General features: G+C 42.6%; 1 protein-coding gene across 4 annotated transcripts in view; it reads right to left on the bottom strand.

Annotated features, from left to right (window-relative positions):
- The window catches only part of CADM1 (cell adhesion molecule 1), a 372290-nt gene extending 360313 nt beyond the window's left edge, over nucleotides 1–11977 (bottom strand). For all 4 annotated transcript variants that reach the window (XM_023558163.2, XM_023558164.2, XM_003418223.4 and 1 more), the window contains exon 1: nucleotides 11840–11977. In XM_023558163.2, the coding sequence (XP_023413931.2) occupies nucleotides 11840–11972 (133 nt within the window). In that variant the 5' untranslated portion in view covers nucleotides 11973–11977. The remainder of the gene's footprint in view (nucleotides 1–11839) is intronic.
- Nucleotides 11978–26300: the final 14323 nt, after the last annotated feature.

The following is a 26300-nucleotide window of genomic DNA, read 5'->3' as shown; positions in this document are numbered from 1 at the left end:
AGAATTTATAAATATATTTATATAGATTACTTATAAATTATATAATTATAATTTTATTATAAATATAAATTTAAAAAGCACATATAAATAGATCCAACCAACCAGCCCACTGCCATCGAGTAAATTCCGACTCTTAGCAACCCTATAGGACACTGCAGAACTGCCCCGTAGGGTTTCGAAGGCTGTAAATCTTTACATAAGCAGACTGCAGAGTGGCTGGTGTGTTCAAATCACCGACTTTTCGGTTAGCGGCCGAGCATATGTATATATACATATATCCTAGTTTGGTCCATTAAAAAAGTCTGCAATGACAAGTCAGTAGTAATGACCACACCTCTTTGGTATCTAAATACCATCCCACCACTAAAAGGAACCCGGGCTCATTGAAAAACTAGCTGATTCCAGATTTGAGGCAAGGAAAATAAAAGATAAGCTTAAACACCTTCTTGCGACATAAAATATCAAAGTGCTTAAAAACTAATGGGCATGCATCAAAAGGATACACAAGCCAGTCTGAAGGATTTCCCACTGGCCAAATTTGATGGTAATGGAATACATCGCACTGATTTTTTTTTTTTAATCCACGAGTCCATAAGGATTAAAAAACAACAACAACAAAAAGGAGGGAAGGGGTAAGGAAAGCCCTTCTTTTTTACAAGAATATCTCTACTCAATGTGGAGGAATGCCAGGATTAGAAAATCACAATTTTGTAAACCACCGGTATACCATTTAATTCTGATCATTTTAGCAGTGAAACATTAGAGAACGGGGTCTTCGGTCTTAAAATCTCTCACAGATCACTTATTAGTAATTACAAAGGGATAAAAACGGAGAAATCTATAAATGTCACCTAAACTAACCAACTACCATCACCCATAATACGGCAGACTATGATTCACGGGCACGCTGATACTATATGTTCCTCCTGACAAGGTGCTGCTACAAGGAGGTGGCAACAGCAGTTATGCAGTGTTCTTGTCAAAAATGAATTGAACCACTAGGAAACAATCTGTAGAACTGTGAGATATACTACAAAACGATAGATCTGGACTCCTCAAAATATCAATGCCAAGAATGAACTCCTCTCAAAAAAAGGTGGAGGGCAGAGGAATGATTCTAGATTAAAGGAGGCTAAACCAAAAAAAAAAAAAAAACTCAACACAGTTGAGCCGATTAGGGCTCACAACGACCCTACAGAACAGAGTAGAACTGCCCCCATCAAATTTCCAAAGAGCAGCTGATAGATTCAAACTGCCCACCTTTCGGTTAGCAGCCAAGCTCTTAACCACTGCACCACCAGGTCTCCAAAAAAAAATAAAGACGACGACTAGGGACATGAAAACCAAATCCAATGTGATCTCTGATGGATTCTGGATCGAGGAGAACAAAGAAACAGATATAAAGACAACTGGAGAAATTTGAATATGAACTAGATACTAGATAACATTATTGGATCCATGTTAAATTTCTCGAATGTGATGAAGGTAGTATTCAGATAGCATAGGAAAATGTCTTTATTCTTAGGAGATGTGTGATGAAGTATTCAAGAGTGAAATGTCATGATGTCAGCATCTTCCTTTCACAAAGTTTAGGGGGGAAAAAGATACAAGAGTATGTATGTACATAATTTAGAGGACAGAGATAAAGCAAACAGGCAAAATGTGAAGAGTTGATACTTTTAAGGGGTATACAAGTACTCACTGTACTTTCCTTTCAACTTTCCTGTGGTTTTACATTTTTTCAAAATAAAATGAGAAAAAACAGATTGCAGCTTTCTGGAACACAGGGATCATCCTACCCAATTATGAATGTACCTAACACAGTGCCTGGTATAAAAGCAGACAGATAATTAAAAAATAACCCTGAAATGTTTATTTTGCCACTAAATGCCTTTTCGGTTAGCTAAAGAAATATTTTATTAAACAAAACATATTCAATATAGGATGCTGAATAAAATAAAATCTTCTCTGTGTTTAAAGGCTTGGTAATTTGAGACTATAATCATTGTTAGTTTCTCCAAATGGATGATTCCATTTACTTCTAAAAAACATTCACCCCAGGTGGGATCTTACTGCCACATTGTTCTTCAGTTTCACCTTACAGACAGTTGGATACTGAATTAATCCTTTCAGCACAATGTTTTTTGGTATTCCTAAACACTCCAGGGATTTACAAACGAGACTAGTAGTAGTAGTAGCCAGAGATACAACACCCACCAGTAGGTAGTGGCTGTTTTAATATAAGCCCTATATACATGTATGTAATACTTCCTTCTCAAGCATGTTCATATAGATGATCTTATTTTCTGTTTGACATTACATAAAGTAGCTTATTTTTTGCTGTTTTTAATTTGTGAGAAAAGCACCAGGCTTTACGTTCTGTAACCTAAACTGGCTATTCTTGCCAACCGGGCCCAGAGATGGAGAGATTTGCTTCAGGAACGGGAAGTGAGCAGCAACCAACATTACTAACAAAACTAAAGGAAAGGAGATAGAGGCCTCCTCACAAGGATGTGAGCTCACAAGATATGCACAAGGAAAGTGAAGTTCAGTGTCATTTAAGTTAATCTCTACTTGAACCTTTTAAGAGATAAAACCATTTGAGCAGTAATTTAGTACTAAATTAACCTGGTTTTCTCCCTCCCTATCTTTGAAGTTTTCATTGTTTAAGCAAGGGTTTCTGCAAGAGAAATGAAGCAATGTTCTTTGTCTCTTCAAAAGAAAGAATCAAGCCTGTAACTGTCTGGGTGGTCTGGCTTATCACAGGCATATTCAGCCAAGAGCCAAATACATACTGCATCTGTACACACAACTACTTCCCCCAAGACTGTTCCAAAATACTCCATGATAATCGAGTATTTATATCACTGTATTATCATGCTGCATAACCTTCTACTAACAAGAACTGAACTCTGCAGGGCAAGGATGCCAGGCAAAGAAAAAATACCAGGGAAGAATTGCAGCAGATACTACTACCAGATAAAGGCTTTCAAAAGATCTTTAAGATAACAAGTTAAGCAATTAGGCTGAGAAACAAAGGTTTCATTTTTTCTTAAGCCACTTACAACTCACCCTCTATGTTATCAACCAAAATGCAAATGTGGCCAAATTCGTAGACCTGCCCTGCTGTTAGTGTGAGCTGCAAAGTCAAAAATGTGTAAAACATTACTAAGAAAAACCTGGGCTTTAGCACTTCCAGTTCCCCAGGTAAATGCTTCTTAGTAACTGTATGAACCAAACAGCATTCAAATGTGGTTATCTCTTGGATTATCTTCTGAGATACTGCCAAATCAGCAGCTCCAGACTAGCCCCTTTGACTCTGACCCTTAAAGAAGACTTTCTACTTCTAAAGGATTTCATGTTTTGTCTGGAAGTCTTACTTTGTCAGCTTGTGATTTGTTAATTACACTATTTTCACGGAGCAATAAATTCCAATATTCAAACATCGACCACCAAAAACCAAACCAAACCAAACCCATTGCCACTGAGTTGATTCCGACTTAATAGCAACCCTACCGGACAGAGTAGAACTGTCCAACAGGGTTTCCAAGGAATGTGGCTGGTGGATGTGAACTGCCAACCTTTTGGTTAGCAGTCAGCTCTTAACTACTGCACCACCAAGGCTCCAAAAAGGCACAATATATTTTCAGCACTTTAAAGTTTAAATTTTTCATTAAAATAATGACCATAACATCCACACACTTTTGGCTTAGTGTAAAGAAATATACTCGTGTATACATCTGTAAAGCAGAGAAAGAAACATCTGTGTTGGGTGTATTTTAGGTTAAGTGCATGTTAGTGAAGCTGGAAGATGCAAAGGGAAAGTGTTTATTCTCAAGGTAGGCAAAAAGAATCAGGAATCCTATACCTATAAATCAAGACAGTGAAGGAAAAAACAGATAAGAGCAATTTTATGTAATGGCAGCCAGCTGAAGGCTGATTGGTAGAACCACTTTCTTCCTCAGGTTCACTGGAGAATCATCAGTCTTCCAGTCCCATCAGGATTGGGCTGAAAAGTAATAAGAAATGAGGGCAATTAGAGAGGAAATGAGAGCAACTGAGGAAGGAACAACCTAGAGACAAAACAGTGTGGAATTTGAATTTGATTCAAGGTTTCTGAAAGGGAGGCATCATAATCATGTCAAGAAAAGAATTAGGGCTGCGGTAGGTAACTCAGGCTCTGACTAGCAGAGGCTAGGGGGAGTCGGGGAGAATTGGCTACACTTCTGCCGGTAAAACACGGTTTGGAGAAGATGTTGTGGGTTCCAGAGAATGTTGTGGAGAAACAACCAGCCCCATTTAATTTCAGTCCAAGAGTGAGAGCTAAGAAAGAAAAAAAAACTCCCAATTTTGGGGCCTTGGAAACCAGTATGATGGTGATGTCATTCCCTATAATGGAGGCTTGGAAGAAAGTAGATACATATGGCAGAAAGATGAAAGGGTCAGTTTTTGGTGTGTTAACTTTTAGGTTAATCCTAGTCAAGTGGAATGGTCAACAGGAGATAACAGGGCTGATGAGCTCTTTTTTTTAGATGCGAAAGTGTCAAAGCAGGCAGATCCCCTCTCCTCTGCCCCGTAAGGATCACATAACTTAATTCCAACTTGACACTTTCCTCCAGTGCTGAAGAGCTGAAAAGGAATTAGTGCTCCTATCTTCCAGAGGAAGACTGCCAAGACCAAGATGCTTGTTCTAGACATTTTTTAAAGTCCATTCACTGGAATATAAACTTCAAACACTGAGTAGCATTTAAATATATATCACAGCACTTTCATCTCAAGCCTATTTAACATTTCTGAAATATCTACATCAAAATGTTGGGTCGAATGACTATGCTCCAGAAAAAAAAAACATCTGCTAAAAACCCTACATCTCCCTGAAGATAATCACCGTATTCAAGACACCTGTCAGTCATAAGAGGTTTTCTTAGTGCTTGCTTTCTCTCAACCTTACCTGCAAGGTTCTCTCTTTGCTGGCATGTATATAAATACTTACATCTCCATTTTTCCTAACCTAATTCAAGGCCAACTGCACCAAAGTTTTTGAGACTGAGCACTGGAAGATCTTCAAAGAGACACTGCCCAGTAACCACAGCAGCAGCTGCTGGCTAGAGCCTGCCATTTAAATCTCTGAAAAAGAAACTGTGGCTCTGAAACTTAAACAGGGAGGTGCCACTTGTAATTACAAACATTCCAGTGGGCTCCTCCCTCATTGATGGTTTCCAAACAAAGGCTTTTTATTCGATTTTGGTAGCGCTCCCCAAACCATGAATGTAGGCATTCCTTTGTGCTTTGCAAGTGCAGAGGCCAGCTCAGTGGAGGGGCGCAGAAGGCGGGTTTTTACCTGGCCAGAGCCGCTCAGAACCCTCAAACCACCTCATGTGTAATTACTTGGCTACAAACCAAAAAACCAAATGCTTCAGATTTATAAAATTATAGTCCACATTAAATACAACGTTCAAGAAAGAGCCTCTTAAACACACATACTCAAAAAAACAAAAACAAAAAAACCTCCCATTTCGCGAATGCTGGGAAATGGAGCCAACCTATTTTCAGAGAGACCAAAAAGTTCACAGATTAACATTGATGCATTCCAATATTTCTAGCTGAAATGAAAAATTCATATTTTAAATCAATGAAGCAAATATTTAGAAGTAAAAGAAATAACCTTTTCTGTCTCTACCACCCCACACCTCTTTCCCACAAAAATTAGGACCACATACTTACAGCTGGTTGTATGGATTTCACACATCAAGAAGGCATTTTGTAATCACTTCAATTACAGAATACAGGCTGAAATTAGTACTTAGCCAGTTAGAAATGGGACAAAGATTGTTTTCTTTTAAGTGATATGTTCGCAAAAGACAAAGGCATTTATGCCATGAAAACATTTAAAGATAAATATACGAATGAGGTACCTCACAGCCATCAAACTAAAATAAGCCTTTCCTAAAGAAGTCCTCAGATAGAAGGTATTCATTATGTGAACAACTGGAAATGGCCAATCTCGCCAAGGGTGCTTTTCCATAGCACACCACAGTTGAGGGATTAGCTACAATTGCAGCGTATTTACACAACCATATTTACACAACAATAAAACTCATCTTATCCAGGCCAAACAAAACCTTGCTCAAAATAAACCAAACCACACTAAAAGGTCTCTTCAGTGTAGACAGTAATCACACTCTGACTTCACTAGTTTCTCCCTTTGCTTTTACCCAGCGAAACAACCACTCTACGTTCCTCAGTAAAGCAAAGGCGAAAACTCGGCATATCCAGTTGAGAATATGTAGATTCAAACAACGATACTGTGACTAGGCAGGTGGGGGTGGGAGCCATATCTTATACACATTTATTCTAAAAAGTAATTAAGGATGAAATAATAAGATACCCACAATTTGTTTAGAATAATCTGGGAGGAGGAGGGAGCATGAAGATAAGATTGACCATAGGTTGGTAATTCCTGAAACTGGGTGATTTGGACACAAGGGTTAATTTTGGCATTCTTTCTACTTCTGTATTTGAAAATTTTCATAATGTGGAAAAAAAGGAAATGTGATCAATATTAAAAAAAAAAAGTCATCTTGCAAAAACCATTTTACTGTTTTTTAAAAAAAGAGAAAAAATTATTTTCAGCTTTTTCTCTGCTTCACGAAAAGGAACAAGTGCCTGATAAGAAAATCAAGATGTGTTCTTGTTCTTGACTTAAGAACCTTTCTTTTTTACCTCAGTTATTTGGAACCAATTTTGCTATGAATAGTAATCCTTGAAAAGACAGATAAAAATCTAAGCGTGAGTCTTCTGAGGCATAGTTTTCATGTCTCTGACTTATTACAGCAACACAAACCCGGAGCTCTCCCCTATGAAGGTGCTTTTGATGACCCTGGTATCATGGCTGCCAAATAAAGTCCAGAGGTTTCCGAATCATTTGTCAAGACCAAAGAAAACCCTACCAAGAACCGGTTCTTCCTTCCTGGAGGTTATGCCTCTGATCCATGGGTTTATTACCTAGAGCCACAATTAATCTTGCTGCCTTCAGAACACAAAATATTCCTAGCCAAGATATTGTCTATTCATGATCCATATCTCTGGCTGGGGCATCCCTACAGGAAGGTGGAACAGGAGGTTCACTGGCTGGACATCAAGGGACCTGCTCCCAGTCCAGAATCTGTAGCTACCTTAGCCTTAGTTCAACTGTAAGCAAAGTCCTGCCCTCTCTGAACCACAGCTGCCTCACTTCGAAATAACAGAATTTCACCAGATGATTTCTAATACCTTCCCCCTTCAAAAATTCCTGGGTTATAAGAATCTCTAATTCCTCAGAAGGTAATATTAAGAAAGAGAGCTTTATTGCTAAAATGTTACATCTTCTATTAAATGCTTTTCATGAATATTGTATGTAGGTGAGGTTTGGGATAATTTGTATATGCATATACGTATATACGTTTTTGTATGAGCTCACGTGTGCACACGCGTGCGCGCGCACACACACATACACAAACTGGTACCATTAGGTGATTATACAGGACTAATTGCTTGCAACTCAAAGCAGCAAATTTTCAGTTTCGCAACAGATGTCGCTGTGTGATTTCTCCTTTCCGTGCTGGATTTTCAGTTAAAAATGCCCATCGTAACGGTCAGCCCTAGTCTTCTCAAGAAAGACATACAGCATTTAAATTCTTTGGATTTATTTCTCATAAATCTTCTCAGTATGCTGGTAAATTTCCATTCAAATCATAGTGCCAATTGATTAGTTTGGCCCAATTTAACAAATTCTCCCACAAAAAATGAGCCTTTTGTTAAAAACACACACACAAACACAAAACCATTTTTTAAAAGGTAAATTCTAAGCGGCTGATGAGGCATTAAAATGTCACATACAGAAACCCAGAGAGAATGAGACAGTGTACATTCCTGGTAATATTATCAATTTTTTAAAGGTTGAAAGTCATTTAGCAGTACAGACCAAGGAATAATAAAAATTCACTTATGTGCAAAGGTAAAATGTGTGAGGTGTGAACAAGTCACTAAACACCAACAGCACCATTAATGATAATGAAAATTTTGGATTCTAATTTTCACCGTATTTTAAAAAAGGAATAGTAAGGCTAATATTATAATTGCAAGACATCTTACCACTCTGACATTCTCTATCAACCACTTCTTGACACATGTCATAGAAAAGTGACATCTCTTTTTCCCTTCAACCAATATATCCTCCAACTATCATCAATCTCAACAGGTAGCTAGTACTTCCCTCTGTTGAAATTCAGAGCTGGGAGAAAGGATTTCAAAATCCCCCTTTTAGACCCAAGATCTCCTACATTCTGGGATTTTAAAGGGAGAGATGAGCAGTCAGGGGCCAACTCAGATAAGAACATGAAGTCAGGAAGTCAGGGAGGAAGCGAAGTATCCTCCTGCCTGTTGGCTTCTTCCCTGTCCCACTCCCCTTTACCAGGAGGGCCACTGGGGAAAACTGGATAAAGCATGTACGACATCCATATGAATAAAGCTCTTTGTTCCAGAGAACTGCCTGCTCTTTTATTCCCCCCTTTTTCGTATTTGTTCATTTCAAAAGATTGCTCAATGGGTCTCTTGTTCCTCCAAAATGTCCCAGGCAAATAATGCAAGCTTGTCTCGTCACACAAGTCACTAAATGAAGCCTTGTGCGTCTCCGATGACACACTGTAAATATAAAGTGGCATTAATGAGGGATATTTTATCAAAGCTACCACACACAAGTGCAAGTCCCTCCTGCAGCTATTCAATTTGATGCAGGGAAGAGCAACAATAGCAAGGGCGGCACTTTTGTAAAGTCCCTATCCCCAGTACCAAGCCCCAACAGGCCAGGACAAACAAAACTCAGCCCGGGCTTCCCGGCGCCACCACCAAACGCCCACCCATCAGCCATCCTCTCTAATCCTGCAAAAGATAAGACGGGGAGTTAGCAACCACTGGTTCATTCCAATCAAAAATATTATCATGCATGCACCTAAAACCTAACAGGCGTGATTTATACTGTGGAGTGAACCTAAGCGATCCCGTTTTAGCTGCTTTTGATTTAACACCCATTTCACCCAAACGCCATGGGAGGAAGGATGGGAGAAGATTTTCTCTAGAGATGAAAGATTCAGTTACCGCGGACAACAGAACCAGAACCCACTGCACAATAGTCCTAGTTAGCTTTCCCAGCGAGGATGTAAATGAAACAAGCCAAATGAAGCTAGACGGCAGCACCAACAGGTTTCTCTAACCCTGAGTGGGAACTGGAGGCCTCTGAGAAAGCTTAATATACTAAAACGGCTATGGAAGATAAGTCCCGGGTGCCCACCTGAAATTTACCCTCCTCCCCACCAAGTCCAGGACCTGGGACTGAGCCAAAGACCCCCTCTCAGACTCAGCACCTTGCCATTACGCACTAAAAAAAAAAAAAAATTAAAGAAAATCATCTCACCCCCTCACTACAAATCAAACCCAATTACTTTCTAATTTGAACACAATCTGATAACCAACGTACAAACAGGGATGTACACAAGAGCAAGAAGCTGCTTCCATGGTAACCGGCAACAGAATTTCCATGTAGCTTTGCCATGCACGGTTGAGTTCCAGACCGCTCCTTTCTAAGTCAGCATATAATCCCTCGCCAGGAAGGCAACTTCTTACCGCCAGATAGTTACAAATATAGTACTGTCGCTACTACCGGGTGTCATCAATGAGCTGGTTTGACAGGGAGGCATAATCTAATCCGAGTCTGCTGCCAAACGGCATTGCACGGCTCCCATTTTTAGTCGAAAGACAATATCCCCGACCACCGTTCCTCTCCCCCGCCCCCCGCCACTTTTTTTTTTTTTTTTTTTTGCAGCCAGTACAAGTCTATTGTTGCTTCTATTATGCGCCAGTTACGGAACCTTTACTCTCGCTCACGTTTAACTGACACTGGCGCTTTTTACAATGCAGCAGCACGGGGATCTCTTTCAGGAACATTTTATTGAACCCATCCAGTCAAAGACATCACCCGAAATGAAGTTGTAACCACACCGGCATCGGCTGGACTGAATTATCTCGTAACTCATAAATTAAGAATTCACAGAGGAAAAACACAAACAACATCCAGACAGTGGCATGTTAGAAAAATCCTCAGCGCTGGAAGTGAAGCTGCTGCCAGATTCCCACCCCGATACAGCCCCAGTAGGTTCCCCAGCTGACCTCCTTTTCCAAGCCTGTATCGGGGGAAATAACCAAGCCAGCGTCCCTCAAACCCGCAGCTAGCACCCCGATACATCCCCATTTCCTACAGCGTGTCTCCTGCGGTGTTTACATAACTGTGTGTCCTCTAGCGTGTAAACAAAAGACACAGCCCAAGCAGAGAGGCGCCCCCGGGGCGTCACGGTGGCCCCAGCGCTGGGCCCGCCCGGGCCGGGGGCTCCGCAGGTGGGGGCTGAGCTCTCGGTCTTCTCCGCCACTTGTTGCTCCCGGGTCCTGCAGCTCCGGAGCAGCAAGGAGGGGCTTCGCAGGCGCAGAGCCCTGCTGCATCCCCTCCTGCACCGCCCCCGCTCTCCGCAGCTCCGTGCCGCTCGGCCCCGGATCCCCGCCGAGCCCGCAGCAGGCGAGGCGGCCGGGGCGCAGGAACGCCGCGCGGCTGCGAGCCAGACGAGGTGGCGGGAAGCGGAGGCAGGGCGCAGCACCGCCGGCCTCCCGGCTGGGGAAGAGCGCCGGCTCCCTCCCTTTTGTTAGCGAAAGCAAACACTGCCCTCTTCTTTCCCGACCGCGCCAACGCGCTCGGCACACGGGCGGCCACACGCCGCGCTCCCACCGAGGGCTCGGCGTCTTCGGGGAACGCGCCGGGCGTGCAGAGCCGCCCCTGGGCAAATGCCCAAGACAGCTCCCCAGGCCGGGGGCGCGCGGAGGCCCGCGGGGTTCCCGCCCGGCCGCAGAGGACGCGGGCGCTCCCTCCGTCACCCTCGGCCTGCCGGAAAGGACGCGAAGCCGGGAAAGCCGGTGCCCCGGTCCAGGCCGAGGACATGTGGGGCAGGCGGCTGCGGGCTCCCGGCGGCTGCGGGCTCCCGGCGGCTGCGGGCTCCCGGCGGCTGCGGGCTCCCGGCGGCTGCGGGCTCCCGGCCGAGGACATGTGGGGCAGGCGGCTCCGGCTCCTTCCCGCGGAGGCTGCGGGCTCCCGGCTCCTTCCCGCGGAGGCGCCAACAGCAGCCGCCCCCGCCGGGCCAGGCCCGGAGAACTTTCCCCGCCTGGAGCCGGGCCAAGGAGACCCGCACGAGGGAGGGGCGGGGGCTGCGGTCCCGGCTGGAGGGGGCACAGGAGGAGGAGGAGGGATCAGACGAGCGTGGGGATGCCCCCGGCCGGCGAGGAATCGGCCACGCGGGAGGCTTCAGGGCACAGAGAACCGGGCGGGGGGCAGAGGGGCTGGAGGAGAGGGGGGCGGACGGGCAGCCCTGGGAGGTGGGAGGGCTTGCAAGTTACGGGGACAACAGCGAGTTGAGCACAGCCCGGAGGGTCTGGGGGCTGCCTTGGATGCATCCCTCTCCCTCATATTCCCCAGCCCCTCGGCCCCCGTTATCATCCCCCTCCGCACCTCGCGCCAAGCCCGGGGGAAAGGCGTGAGTGCAGCCATCCCTCAGGGCTCCGATCACACCCGGCTGGGCCAGGGGGCAGAGAATCACGGATTCCCTCAGTCTTCACCTCACCGCTGAGTTCCCTCTCCACACTCCCTCCGCTTCGGATTTAGGAAGTGGGGGAAGGTTGTCATGGAAACGTTCCCCCTCCATGGCTACGGCTACTGGGGTGCTTAAGAGGTTTAGGGGGCCGACCCGCCGGTGCCCACACCTACCTGTGGGGATCAGTGCCGCGGCCGAGAGGAGCAACAGCAGAAGCCTGAGCCGGAGCCCGGGAGGCGCCGCCGCCGCCGCCACTGCCGCTGCCGCCGCACACTGGGATCCGCTCGGCAGCACAACACTCGCCATGTCGGGCACCTGCCTCAGACTGGCGGCCGCGGCTTCCTCCAGAGCCCGAGCGGACAACTAATGAGATGCTAATGACATGCGCTGGGGGCGGAGTCCGAGCAGACCAATCACAGCGTCCCGAGCCCAACCCCGCTCTCGCTGGACTCGCCCCCTCCCCCTCCCCGCCCCCCGGAGCTTGCGTTCGGCCGCGCGCCCGCGCCATCTAGGGGCGGGGCCAAGGGGAGGGGCGTATGCAAATATGTTTATGTTAAAATTCGTTTTTGCTTTCCCTGGATTGTTGGGATGAAGGAAAGTGTTCCCTTGGGTACCTGGCGTGTGGAGGCTCGGGCTCCAGGGGGCGGGTCTAACTTCCTGTACACCTTTGTTAGGAATGTTTATACCAAAAAAAACAGCAATCGCTCTATCAGACCGACGGCTGGAGAGTCCCTAGGAGGCTCCTCTGCCCGGTACTCCGAGTGCATCTGGCCTGGAAGCCAGACCTTGCAAATTTCTGTCACTCACCTTGCACAGAAGGAATAGATCTTTGGGAAGCGGGGGCTGTTCGGGAGTGCAGACTGAGAGTGCAGGTCCCCGGATTGACAAAACAATCTGGAAGAAGTGCATGCGTGCTTTGCACGTCCGGCGGCGCGGGAGAGCCAGCTCAAACAACCTAGCGGTAGACTTGGGCATAGTTGGGAGAAGAACCATGGAGTCGGTTGCTGGGCTTCTTGAGTTGGTGTCTTTGCTGTAGATTCTCAGTAAAGGTCGATCGAGAGGGTTCAGCTCAGGCTCCCCCAGCTCGCTGAGGGCCTCCTTCCTGGTTTTGAGGTATATGTGTATTTAATATACATAATATATATATGAGATTTAAGATTACACACACACAACAAAACAAAAATCTGTTCGGTCCAGGCTGCAGGGCGGATAGCAGGAGGGTGCACATAGGGTCTACCATGTTCCTCCTTCCAGACTCAAACCCAGTAACCCCTCCTCTAAGCACACAACCCTTCCTATTTTCTCTGGTGGCCGGGCATCAACAGGTGCTTTGAGGTTTCCATGTGTCTGGGAGAGGCTCTCCCAGCTGAGATGACTTGCTTCTCGGGACTTGCTGTCCCTCCGAAATTGCCTTTGCTGTCTTTTCAACCAGGCAGCCAGTTCTCTTGTTTGTCCGCTTTTTAATTACTTATTTTCTTCTCCTCTAGAAGATCATGTGTGCTCTGACCCTCTGTTGCTCAAGCATCAAATTGAAGGACGAGCCATATTAAGTGTAAGGGTTTATAATAATTTAAGTATTCATAGAATGCAGAACAATAAGATGTAGGAAATACAATTTGCATAATAAATATCAATATCACAACAGCTAAAACAAACCATGACAAATTATCTGTGGCTAAATGACCAAGAGATCACTGAAAGTAAATTGCTAAGTCTGAGCTATAGTCTACTGAAGCTGCACCAAACGACTTCCTTGGCCCTCTGTCCTCCTCTTGCTAGAAAAATCATAAATAAATAAATAATACCTATCAAAAAGGACTTCAAGATCTGCCAACCCACCAAATGAGTTACACTCAGAAACAGCCTACCATTATTCATTATGCATAAACTAATTCTGAGACTACCCTGTCTTCACAGCCGTGGATATTCTGCTCTGTAATTACAGGCCCCAATGCATGAACCGCAGGCAGTCCTCCAGAACTCCAGGAAGCTCCAGCAGGCTAATAGCACTACATGAGGCCGGAAACCATCTCCACATGCTCACCAGAATGGTGCGCAGTCTGCAAAGTCCTACATAATCTTATCACCTCTGCAAATGAAGCTACCTGGATCAGACCAAATGCAAAGCAGAGTTTCACCAAAATCGGGGCAAAATTTGAGCCCATATATATGTTCCCAGTGATTGGCGAACTATAAAGTAAGGTCCTATGTGCCAGGAACCCTAGCACTTTAGCCCAGATCCTGGCACATAGTAATGTGAATATTTGCTATTATTATTATTATAGCATGTATTGGAGTTCCGAAATGGTGCAAATGCTTAAAGCACTTAGCTGCTAACTGAAAGGCTGGAGGTTCAAGTCTACCCAGAGGTGCCTCAGAAGAAAAGGCCTAGCGATCTACTTCCAAAAATTCAGCCACTGAAAATCCTGTGGGGCATAATTCTACTGTGACATATGTGGGGTCATCACCATGAGTCAGAATGGACTTCATGGCAACTGGTATATAGCATTTATTGAGCTCTTACTAAATGCTATTCATGCATAATCTCATTTAATTCTTGGAACAATCCCCCAAATTAGTACTTATTATCTCCCATGTTATACTTTTTAAACATGGTTAGAAAGATTAAGCAATTGCCCTAAGGTCACAGTTTCTAAGTTGCAGACAGAGTTTATGCAATTAACCACTATGATGCACTGTACCTCAATAAATATTTGTTGAGTGAATGAATAAATTTCACATTACAGTGCATGAATAATAAGCCGAGGATAGCTACATTTTTAACATAAATTGAAAATATGCCAGCAACCCGGAACCTTTTTTAAAAAATAACAGGATTGCCATCCACTCCTAAGGAAAAGCATTCCTCATGAGGCTGCATCTCCCAGAAAATCTAGCCAGGCCATAATCCACCCACACTGGAACACAGTATGGGGACATTGGGAGATGTGGAGTGTTTTCATCTCCCTTCATTCTCTTGGCAATGAACACCTACTCATATTTCCAATTGGCAAAGAATAACATGGGACATTTCTGTAAGATGCTAATGCTGTACTACTTACCTCAGCAGAGAAATGCAAATAGCTTTAAAATTTTCCACAAAAATGCCACGAGTGCCTTAAGATTAAAGAACCTGCACATTCAATTGTCGAGGTGAAGAAACTGAGTCACAGTACACCTTGAGCACTGAGTCTACATGGAAAGAAACAGAGCTGAGAATTTAGGATTAAGCTGTTGCTACTCTATCCACTAGCCACGCTCCTCTCCCACCCCCAGCTCTTTCACGCTAAAGATCTCGCCAAGTGATTTAACATATGGAACATGTGAAGAACGTATCAAATTCCTGAGGCCGCTAAACACAAATTATGACTACTTTGGCTTTCTCATAGTAAAGCTCGTCATTTTGTGCTTCATGGACTAGAACTCCTCGCCAACCATAAGTTCCAGCATTTTTTGTTTTTTCCCTTTTGCTACATGGATTTAACCAATTTTAAAAAACCAGATGGTGTTTTTGCCATTTATAACTGATAATCAATTGTTTTGTGAATTTAATTTTTCAAGAAAGAACTGAAATACTTATCAGAATTACAATTTGGGTGCTGCTTGTGTTTAGGATAAAATTGCCAGAAGCACCAAGAGCCCAGCTCTTTTTTTTCTTCCCCCTGAGAAAACTTTCAAGGCTGAGAGAGAGTTATATTGCTTGCCTTCTCTTTAGTGAAGAAATGCAAGCAAACATATACAACAAATAAGCATGCTGCAAAGACAATCCATGAGTAGTAGTAACATCTTGCTTTTTTAAATGCTAATCATTTGAGTACTCATGTATAAAAAGCAACAAAGACAAGTTATTACGGAAAAGAAAACAGTATTGAGTCATCTTTTGCCCCGCTACTAGTTTTTTGAGTATCCATGGGGAAGTGGTTTAATCTCTAAGCCTCAGCTTCTGTTGTCAAAAGGTATAATAAAATTATAGTAAAATTTGCTCCTTAGAGACTAGTATTCCATAAATTAAACTAAGTTAACAGTATATTAGAATATTAGACTGGATAATCTCTTGATTTTTTTTTCTAGTAGACAGCTTTATATGCTTAGATTAAGACTAAGGAGCTCATTTCTGAGGGTATCAGTCTATAAATCTTTATGAAATACAAAGCCAGATAAATCCATATTCCTAAATGAGTAATCAAACACTTTACCCACAGGTTTATCCTTCTAAAATCATAGAGTTGACAGTAAACTCTAAAATATCAAGTGGTGAATATCAGTTTGAAGGAAAGGGAATTGCTGAAGTAGGTTGCAGAAAACACATAAACTGGGTCAAGGAACAACCCCAATTTCCACTGAAAGAAAATTCGCCATAGGGACCCAAATCATAGTTTGTTCCAATCAGATATTAAGGAATATATCCAGTTTTACATGGCTGATCCAAATTTATACTCAATGTATACTCATTAGAAAAACATTTGTAGAGCACCGCCAACGAAACAGTCACTGCTGAGCGCTGTGAGTACAGAGATGAATGAGGAACTACATCCACTACCAAGGGACTCACAGTATATTAGGGGAGACAGACAGACACCAATAATCACTGAATGTTTTTATAATATCTGCACACAGCTCTACGTGAACAGAGAAGGGAGGTGCCTATTTATACCTAGAGGGGCAGGTGTGAATGTGTATAGAGAACAACAGCAACAAAAAAATCACACAGGAAAATATTCTTGAGTGGAGTCTTGAAAGTTGAGCAAGACTGCACAAGGTAAACAAGGATACTTTTGGGGGAGAAGGAAGGTAAGGCTGGAAGGGGGGCGTCATTTAAAAGGCTTGAGAGAACATGGTGTACATTTGGGAAGTGGTAAATAGAATGGCTGGGTCACAGGCTGCCAGAAGACAAGTGGCAAGAGAGGAAGCCTTGTTGACCAGAGACGGCCTTGTTGACATACTGAAGGGTTTGGATTGTTTAGTGTGGGCAATGGAAACCTGCTGAATGTAAATCTGGTGAGATTTGCCTTCTAGAAAGATTATTCTGGTGGTGACATAGTAGAAAATTCTTAAGATGAATCCTAGATCTGTGGTTTCAGCATTTGAGTGGATGTTGGTATCAATTCACCCAAGACCTATGTGGGGTGTAGAACAGATTCGTTTATTGTTTCTTTAAAGGATGGGAAATAGGAGGAAAATGATAGTTTCACTTGGAGACAAGTTGGTTCTGAGGTGTCTATGAAATATTCAGGAGCCCTGGTGGCACAGTGGTTAAAGCTCCCAGCAGCTAACCAAAAGGTCTGCAGTTCAAACCAACCAGCCACTGTACGGGAAAAAGATGCGGCAGCCTGCTTCTATAAAGATTTACAGCCTTGGAAACCCAATGGGGGAGTTCTACTCTGTCCTGTAGGGTTGCTATGAGCCTGAATTCATTCAATGGCAACGGGTTTGGTTTTGGTTTGGGATGAAATATTCAGCCAGGCAATTAATAATCTGAAATGCTGGTCTAGAACTCAGGAAGGAGACTGAGCTGGGAGTCATCAACATGTAGGTGGAAGTTGAAGCCATAGACTTGATTGGTTAAGGTCACCCAAAGATAGTGTATTGAAAAAAATAAATAAATAAGCAAGGGGTACTGCTATGATGAACACTAATTAAGCTTGAGAAAGAAGATCATAGGGATAAAGAAAGAACAAAAAGAGTGCTAAACAAGGAAGCTAAAGAGACTGAAGGGGCAGTGGTTAACTACGTCAATTGGTATAGAGAGGTCAGTATCAAGAGTGGACGCTAGGTAAAATCCTCGTACACTGAGGTACAGTATGTGACTAGCCTCACACTTGGTGTAAACAGTTTGGTTAAAGTTTGACTAAACAAGGAGAGGGCTATGTACTAATTTTGTTTATCTTGCCAGTAGCGCAGGAAGGTGTGATTTGCTAGTGATTTTCTAATACCAAAGAAATAACTTTAGAGTTTTTCAATTTGACATTCAATTTCATTGACGCTGACAGACAGCCTTGGGTGGGATAGAGGGATTGTTGCAACTGAGGTAACTCGACTAATTATCACATCTAGACCTTAGTTTTTAATTCCAAACTAAAATATGATTGGTCATGATGCTGAAAATTTTTCTCTCACACTTTAAAAGTCACATTTTCCTGATAGCATATTGTAGTTGTCAGATCTGGCTTTGTGATAATTCCAGAGCAGAACAGCACAACTTCCCAGGCATCAGGATTTCAGCAAGCTCCATTAAAAACTGATATTGATATCTATAGATTTTCATAAAGCTGCAAATATAAAACATCCATATTATGAATATGAGATCATATCGCTCACACTGCTAAAAGGTGACAATGGTAATATAACTTTTTGTAATATGAGTTGTAAACAGGAAAAGTTCTGAATAGAAATTGTTTTGATAATCTATCTTGCAGTCCCAAACTGGAAAAAATTTTAGGAGAATGGCCTCTAACGCCTGCCCTTGGTATCTTGTGATGGCCCTGTCCAAGTGTCCATGTTTTTTTTTATGCTTTTAGATGACACTGAAATTCCTCAGCTACATTTTTAATTGGATATTGTAATTTTGTTTCTTCTTTTTGGTTATTCCTGCCTGACTAGTGGGCTACTTAGAGCTTTTGTATTTTTGCATCAAAGTGCCCATGTTTATTTATTCTTCAATTCCATCAACGTAAATCAAACCACTGTCTGACTCACAACAAACACCAAACCCTAAATTTTCAAAGGACTTCATGTAGTTTAGCAATGCAACTCACATTAAAGTCAATGTCTGCCTAAATCCCATATAACTCTTTGAAAATGTGGGAGTTTGTCAAAAGGGTTCCAGAAGAGGAATAATCATCTGACTCTTCTCCAGGTTTAAGTAGGTTTTTTTTTTTTTTCTTCCTTAAAAGTTGTTTCAGCTCTCTAAGGATGCCTTTCTACCAGCTGGCAGAAACCCCACTTAGTGCTTTGAATATCTTCTTTTACCTGTTCCAGATCGTGAAGAACTGAAGTTCAGTTTGTTTAAAGGCTGTGTTTTGAAAAAAAGCAAGGCTTAATTTCAGTCTTTCGTGTTCATTGACAGCATTGTCACTTGCTAAGCTATTTCTCCAAGACTTTCTTTACAGTACTAATATCTCTCTATATATTTTATTTATGTGGCTTGGTCTGTGATGAATAACACATTTATGCAAAAATCTCAATATATCTACAAGATGCCAGTACAAAGAATAGGCATACTCTCCTACACTGCAGTTAATAAAATGCGGTAAATAGCATATAGTTTCCGAGGCAATCAGTACAGTTCACGACTTCAATTACAAAAAACCCTTATGATTTCTAATAATTGTTATTTATCTTTCATTTGAAGGGCTCCTTTTGGCTGTATCAGCTTTGGCCTAGAAATAGCATTGTCAGTGGGGAAAGTATACAGCCGCTGTTCACCACGTAAGGATGAGAAACAGAAATTGAGTATCAGGACCCTAGAGCTAACTACTCTTCCTGGAGAGCTACTCCATGGGACTTTGGATTGATTTTATTTGGCTATGCCAACCACTCAGGTCCTCCCTCCAGAGTCAATTACCTGGCTTCTCGGTTCATACAGTCAACCTGAGGGGTACATTTTGCTTGCTAATGTAAAGAAGGAGAAAATCTCCTGAAGTCCATTCAAACTTAGAAAAGGTTAGAAATTACAAGTTGGTAAGGGTTCTGGTGTATTAGTCTCCTAAAGGCGCACTTTACAAAGCAGGGTAATCTAAACACCAGATGCCACCAACTCTTTTCATCTGATTCCATTCCTGTTTGTCCATAGGACAATCCTGAGGGGACCCCCCACCCAAGTCCATTTGCCCACCCCTCCGTCTCCAAACAACTCTATGGGGCAGTTCTACTCTGCCTGTAGGGTCACTATGAGTCGGAATCAACTCGACGGCACGGGTTTTTTTTTACTGGGTCCGTCTCCAAGCAGTGACATTCTATATAGACGCCTTTGGATCCATGTCCTGCTCCGGGAGAATCCCTCAAAGAAGCCAAAATTTGCTATCCAAAGAACCTGGGAACATCATAATTGACATTTAAGTGGCTCTGGTTACCATGACGTGATGGCAACTAACAACAGTAAATTCCTTCTTCTCAAACTTACGAGGCGTTTATCCACACTTGTATTCAGGGTAACAGTATTATCCTGGTAAATTACATGTGCTCAGCATCTACTGCCAATGTTGCTGTTGCTAGTTGCTGACGCATCGACTCCAACTCATGGTGGCCTTATGTATTAAAGAAAAAAATGTTGCCCAGTCCTGTGCCAGCTTCATGGGTATTGGTATGTTTCGGCCTGTTGCTGCAGCTATGGTGTCAGTCCATCTCATTGATGGTTTCCCTCATTTCCACTGACCCTCTACTTTATGAAACATGATGTCCTTTGTCCTTTTTCTGGTGATTGCTCTTTTCTGATGACATGTCCAAAGTAAGTAAGGTGAAGTCTTGTGATCCTCACTTGTAAGGAGCACTCAGGTTGTATTTCTTCTAAGGCTAATTTGTTTGTTCTTCTGACAGTCCACAGCATATTCAGCGTTCTTTGCCAATGCCGTAATCAGAATGCTTCAATTCTTCTTCTGTCTTAGAATTTCTGATTTACAGTACACAAAATTTTTGCTTCCACCCCCTCTGGGTTGGCAATGTGGCTCATCCATGGGCTTTTACTCACTAAGTGTTTTATTATGAAGATAAAAAAGGAAAAAATAATGAGCCCCCCTAGCCCCCTTCCCCCTCCTCCATTGAATTCAATGATAAAACCAGGTCTTTTGAGTTTGAAGAAATTCTATTGAGGACCTAAAGGCTTGTCATCGTGGCAGCATCACTTCTTCATTATCTGATTCTTTTCTCAAGTGGAAGCGCTTTACAGAAAATCATATTCTTTCAAAACCAATGATAAAGAGGTATTTGGAATAAACAGAAGAGCCCCTAGTCAGTGAATACCTCAGATGGCCATGGGTTGTGACTTTTAAAGCCAGTTCCGAAGAACTCAGCCTTTTTATCATCAAATATTCCAAATTAATTCACCGGGCCATACAGGTGGGCTCTCTCTCCTCCCTAAAATTGTCTTTAAAATCACTGAGGTTTACACTGCTTTCCATACAGAAATGGAGGGGTGGTTATTGCTAAAGCCTTCTTCTTTTTTTACGATATCACTGATCTATTTATTTCAAGTAACTGAGAGAAGAGATATGTTCTGCAGAGGACACAAGGGCTGCAGCTAATTCAGCCATCAGGTGCACAACATTAGCTCAGCTCAGTGACCCAGGGTCTGGGAGACTCCAGCCTGCCCATTTCTGTTTCTCAAAGGCAGGCTAAAAATCACCCAAACGAAACTGGTTTGCTGAATCGGGTTACTATGGCCAATTCCATATTTTCATAAGATTGCCCCTTTACTCTGAAAGACATTGCAAATAAACACCAAAAAATAAAAAAGGAAAAAAAAAAACCCACCTTCTCCCTAAAAAGACACAAATCTAAAGAAATCTTAGCAGCCTTGTGCCCTAACATTCCTTCCATCATCTGTGACATCAGGCTCCAAATCTCAGAGTCCCTGAGGGGACATCTAGAGAACAACCTAGAAGTCACGGTAGGGTGACTATGACCATAGCCTCTTACTTACTAATCAGCAATCTTTTTATTTCAGGATTTGAACAGGGTGTCTTTTTAGGTCTCTTTACCTAAACTAAAAACCAAACCAAACCCATTGCCACTGAGTTAATTCTGACTCATAATGACCCTAAGAAACAGAGTAGAAGTTCACCATAGGATTTCCAAGGAGCAGCTGGTGGATTCGAACTGCCAACCTTTTGGTTAGCAGCTGAGCTCTTAACCACTCTACATACGTACAAGTTGCTGTCAAGTTGCCTATGACTCATGCCGATCCTATGTATGCAGAGTAGAACTGTTTTCCACAGGGTTTTCATGGCTGTGACCTTTCAAAAGCACGTCACCAGGCCTTTCTTCCAAGGCACCTCTGGGTGGGTTCAAACAGCTAATTTTCATTAGTAGTTGAGCACTTAATCGTTTCTGCCACCCGGGGACATTTTTAGGTCCCTAAACTCCCCCTCTTCATAAAATACACCCTTTACAGACACTTTGCATTTCAGTTAAACCCTCTACTCTTGAAAGAATTATCATTTTTTGAAGGTTAGTTATTCCTTCTATAGACCATTAAGCCTGTCTATTTAGGGAAAAAAAATGCAAAAGGGAGACCAGCAGGAAGGAAATAAGATTAAGAGCTTCTGGGGGAAAAAAAAAAAAAAGATTACGTGCGTTAGGTTGCCTTTTCTTACCTGCATAATCTTTTCCTTTTTTTTTAGAAGCTCTTCCTTTTTTACTCCATTGATGAACATATCACCCAAAAGGCCCTTTCTGTCAGAAGAACTTGAAATAGGCTTATTTTGATTTTAAAAAGGTTAAGGGGACATTATTTGAATGTTTCCTGAGGGGATCCATATTGTCAAACTACTTCACCAGATAAAAGAAATAATAAAGATAGGACCTGTATTCAAATGGTATATTTCTATTTTTAATTCATTAGTTTGAAATGCATTTTGACAAAAGTGTACAAATTTTAATCAGTGCTGAGAAGAATGGGATAGGGGAGAGAAGCATCAATATTTCCCTGAAGGCTTAAGACTTTTTTTTCTAATATCTCTCTCCACGTAACTCAAATGTTGAATGGACTTGCCTTCATCTTCCTTTGAAATTGCTTTCCTGGGTATTTTTAAATTAATCAGTCAAGCAGATATTTATTGACCAATATCTATGTTAGGCACTGAGAAAGATACAAAGCTGTAAAAGACAAGATCTCTTATCTCAAAGACCTTTATAAATGAGTTAAAGAGGTTGTTGTTGTTAGGTGCCATTGACTTGGTTCTGACTCATAATGACCCTGTGTACAACAGAATGAAACATTGCCAGATCCTGCGCCATTCTCACAATCATAGCTATGTTTGAGCCCATTGTTGCAGCCACTGTGCCAATCCATCTTGTCGAGGACCTTCCTTTTTTACCACTGACCATCTACCTTACCAAGCATGAGATCCTTCTCCAGGGACTGGTCCCTTCTAATAACACGTTCAGAGTACATGAGATGAAGTCTTGTCATCCTCAATTACAAGAAGCACTCTGGCTGAACTTCTTCCAAGACAGACTTGTTTGTTTTTCTGACAGCCCATGGTCTATTCAATATTCTTCGTCAACACCATACTCACAGGCTTCAATTCTGCCAGTCGTCCTTATTCATTGTCCAGCTTTTGCATACATACGAGGCAGTTGAAAGTACCATGGCTTGGGTCAGGTGCACCTTAGTCCTCAAAGTAACATGTTTTCTTTTCAACACTATAAAGAGGTCTTTTGCAGCAGATTTGCCCAATGCATTGTGTCATTTGATTTCTTCACTGCTACTTCCATGGGAGGTGATTGTGGATCCAAGTAAAATAAAGTCCTTGACAACTTCAATCTTTTCTCTGTTTCTCAGTTTATCATTTGGTCCAGTTGTGAGGATTTTTGTTTTCTTTATGTTGAGGTGTACACCATACAGAAGACTTTAGTCTTTGATCTTCGGTGTTTCAAATCCTCTTCACTTTCAGCAAGCAAGGCCATGTCATGTCATCTGCATATCGCAGATCTTTAATGAACCTCCCTCCAATCCTGATGCTGCGTTTTTCATCATATAGTCCAGCTTCTCAGATTATTTTCTCAGCATACAGATTGAATAAGTATGGTGAAACAATGCAACCCTGATGTACACCTTTTCTGATTTTTAACCATGCAATATCCCGTTGTTCTGTTCCAATAAGTGCTTCTTGGTCTATGTACAGTTTCCTCACGAGCACAATTAAGTGTTCTGGATTCCCATTCTTCAAAAAAAGAGGAAAGATCTGTGAAAAGTTAACAGACAAGGTTGTAGGTGAGAAGCATCTACTAAGTAGAGGAAAAGTCTAGGCAAATATATAAAAAAGCTGTTAAATGATTCCTATTGCACAGAATAGTTACCTTGAGAACCGGTTTATGCCCTGATACTAATAAATTAAAAGAAACTGATATAACATAACTGGAGACAGTGGTGGTTCAGTGGTAAAATTCTCATCTTCCATGCAGAAGACCTGGGTTTGATTCCCAGCTAATGCACCTCATGGGCAGCCACCACTCATCTGTCAGTGGGGGCTGGCGTGTTGCTATGATGTTAAACAGATCTCAGCAGAACTTCCAGCCTGTGATGGACGAGGAAAAAAGACCTGGCAACCTACTTCTGAAGATCAGCCAGGGAAAACCCTATGGATCACAATGGCCCAATCCACGACCAATCATGGGAAGGTACAAGACCCAACAAAAAAAACCAAACCTGTGGCCGCCGAGTCAATTCCAACTCATGGCAACCCTATAGCATTTTATTCCATCGTGCATGAGGTCACCGTTGAGTTGGGGGGCAAACAATAACAGTGACATATAATTGGTTATAAACTCAACTACATTTCAGAAAACATGCCTACACTTATATATCCAAACCAGATACCTACTATCACTGCTACCTTGTTCTTCTGAGTTTGGGTGGGAATGGGGGTGTAGGGGATCTCTGAATGCTAAATTTGCATATGGTTTCACTTCGTATAAAAGGGTACCTTCTCTCTTCCTGCTCTTTTTTCACCTCTTTTCTATCATTTCAGAAACTGGAAGGACACTAATGTTTATTGAATGTTCACTATGTGCCAGTTACTTTGTGTAAGATATCTCGCTTGATTCTTTCAACAACTATTATTATTTCATGGAGGAGCAAATTACAGCTTGGAAAGGCTAAGTATCTTGGGCAGATCTGAATACAAAGCCCGTGCTCTTTCCATTATGCCCTATTTTCTCAAAGCCTTTCTTTTTCCTTGATTACCAGCCTTTCTTGTGTGTGGTTAGCATAACCCATAACCCAGCCCGATGTGAGGTGTGACCAGCTTCAGCATGTACATGTGGGTTTCGTTTTTTGTTTTTTTTGGTCTGTTCCACAGATTCCATTGTAATCCAACTCAAGCCCAAGTCTTGGCTCAGTTTAAAGCCAAACAAAGCCAATGCCACTGCCTTCTTGCTGTGGAACCTGAGAGTGGTTTGGGCCTGCGAGTCATCCTATGGCACAAGCCCTTGTACTTAACCCCTACCCACCCAGACAGTAATACCCTGGCCCCAGACTGAAACTCTTCCCCTGGCTACTGCTGTAGACACAAATATCTAATGATGACAGTGTGCACTATGGGTTAACATTTTGGTAAAGGAGGCTTTTTAATGGAGAAGGGGGAAAGATGAGGTGGGGAAGAGGGAGATAGTCTTGTCTGTTTCTCTTCCTCCCTTTGATGGCTGCCCTGGTCTTTGAAGTTGAGTAAACACACAGCATGGTGGGTGGGGATGTCAGCTGCCCAGACACCACTGGCAGAGGACTGAAGAGCTGTTGCCTCCCCTCCCCAGCATGGGAGGTGTACCCCATTGCAACACTTCTTCCCTGGGGTATTCCAAATAGTAAACCCCAACCAGTGTACTGGTCATGAGGCCTTAAGCAGCAGCAACTCAGGACAAGGGATTTCTGGCTCCAGCATAGTCTTTCCAGCGGATTTTTCCCTCTTCAGATAACATCAGAAAAAGTGGGAAGACCCTCTTTTTCTTTCTGCTTCATCCTCCTTTCTTTACACCATCTCCTTTCCAAACTCTTTTGCATTTTCAGGGGCTGACCTCTTTATATCTTCCTTCTTCTCTATTAAAAGGAAAATCTCTACATAGCCCGTTCATTCCACAAGCATTTGTTAAGCACCTACGGTATGCAATGGAATGTGCTAATGTTTGCTTTACAATAAGACTTAGAATGGTACCAAAAAAGTGAGCCATGGTAGCTGCATGGAAGGATAACAAAGAAGTAGGTAAAGGGCTATAAGTAGAATCCATTTGAGCTTTTCCTGCAGAGAAAAAAAGTCTTACAGGGGATAGCTTCCTACTGAAGCAGGCATCCCTAACGCTGCAAAGCATCCCAAAAATATAGGGCAATGTAACTGTCCAAAGCTCGATCATCCAGATAATTTCTTTTATCCTCATAACTTCCCCATGAAGTAGCATTATAACATAGTGTGTCTACGACAATGGGCTCTAAGGTCAGACAGGCCTTAGTTCAAATGCCCAATCTTCCATAACTAGTAGTGCTACTTTGGACAACCCACTTTAAGGTCTCTCTTCTTCTCATTCCTAAAATTGAAAAATAAGAGTAAGTACTTCACAGTGTTGTTGTGAGGATTAATTGAGATAATGCAGGAAAAGCACTTCACATCCTGTCTAGCATTTGATAAATATCCCGTGAACAGAAAGAGTCTTGTCTAAGGTACAAAGAATAAGGGACTTGCCCAAGGACCCAAACTGCTAGGGGCAGAGCAAAGCCTTGGGTTCTACAGCCTTTTGATTTCTAGGCCGGGACATCAGTTTGGACAATTTTAACACACTGCAGATTCTATTCATGGCTTTGGGAATGGTGGTACCTAGGATAATGAAGCCTCAGGGAATGGGGTGCTTTTATTTCACATTTTAAAAGCAAACAAACAAAAAAAACCTTCATAAATCATTTGAAGAAAAGCTGCATGTATTCACAGC

Source organism: Loxodonta africana, chromosome 15 (assembly GCF_030014295.1).
Source record: "Loxodonta africana isolate mLoxAfr1 chromosome 15, mLoxAfr1.hap2, whole genome shotgun sequence".
Classification (NCBI taxonomy): domain Eukaryota; kingdom Metazoa; phylum Chordata; class Mammalia; order Proboscidea; family Elephantidae; genus Loxodonta; species Loxodonta africana.
Note: the sequence above shows the minus strand (reverse complement) of the source record. Positions and strands in the feature narration are given on the sequence as shown.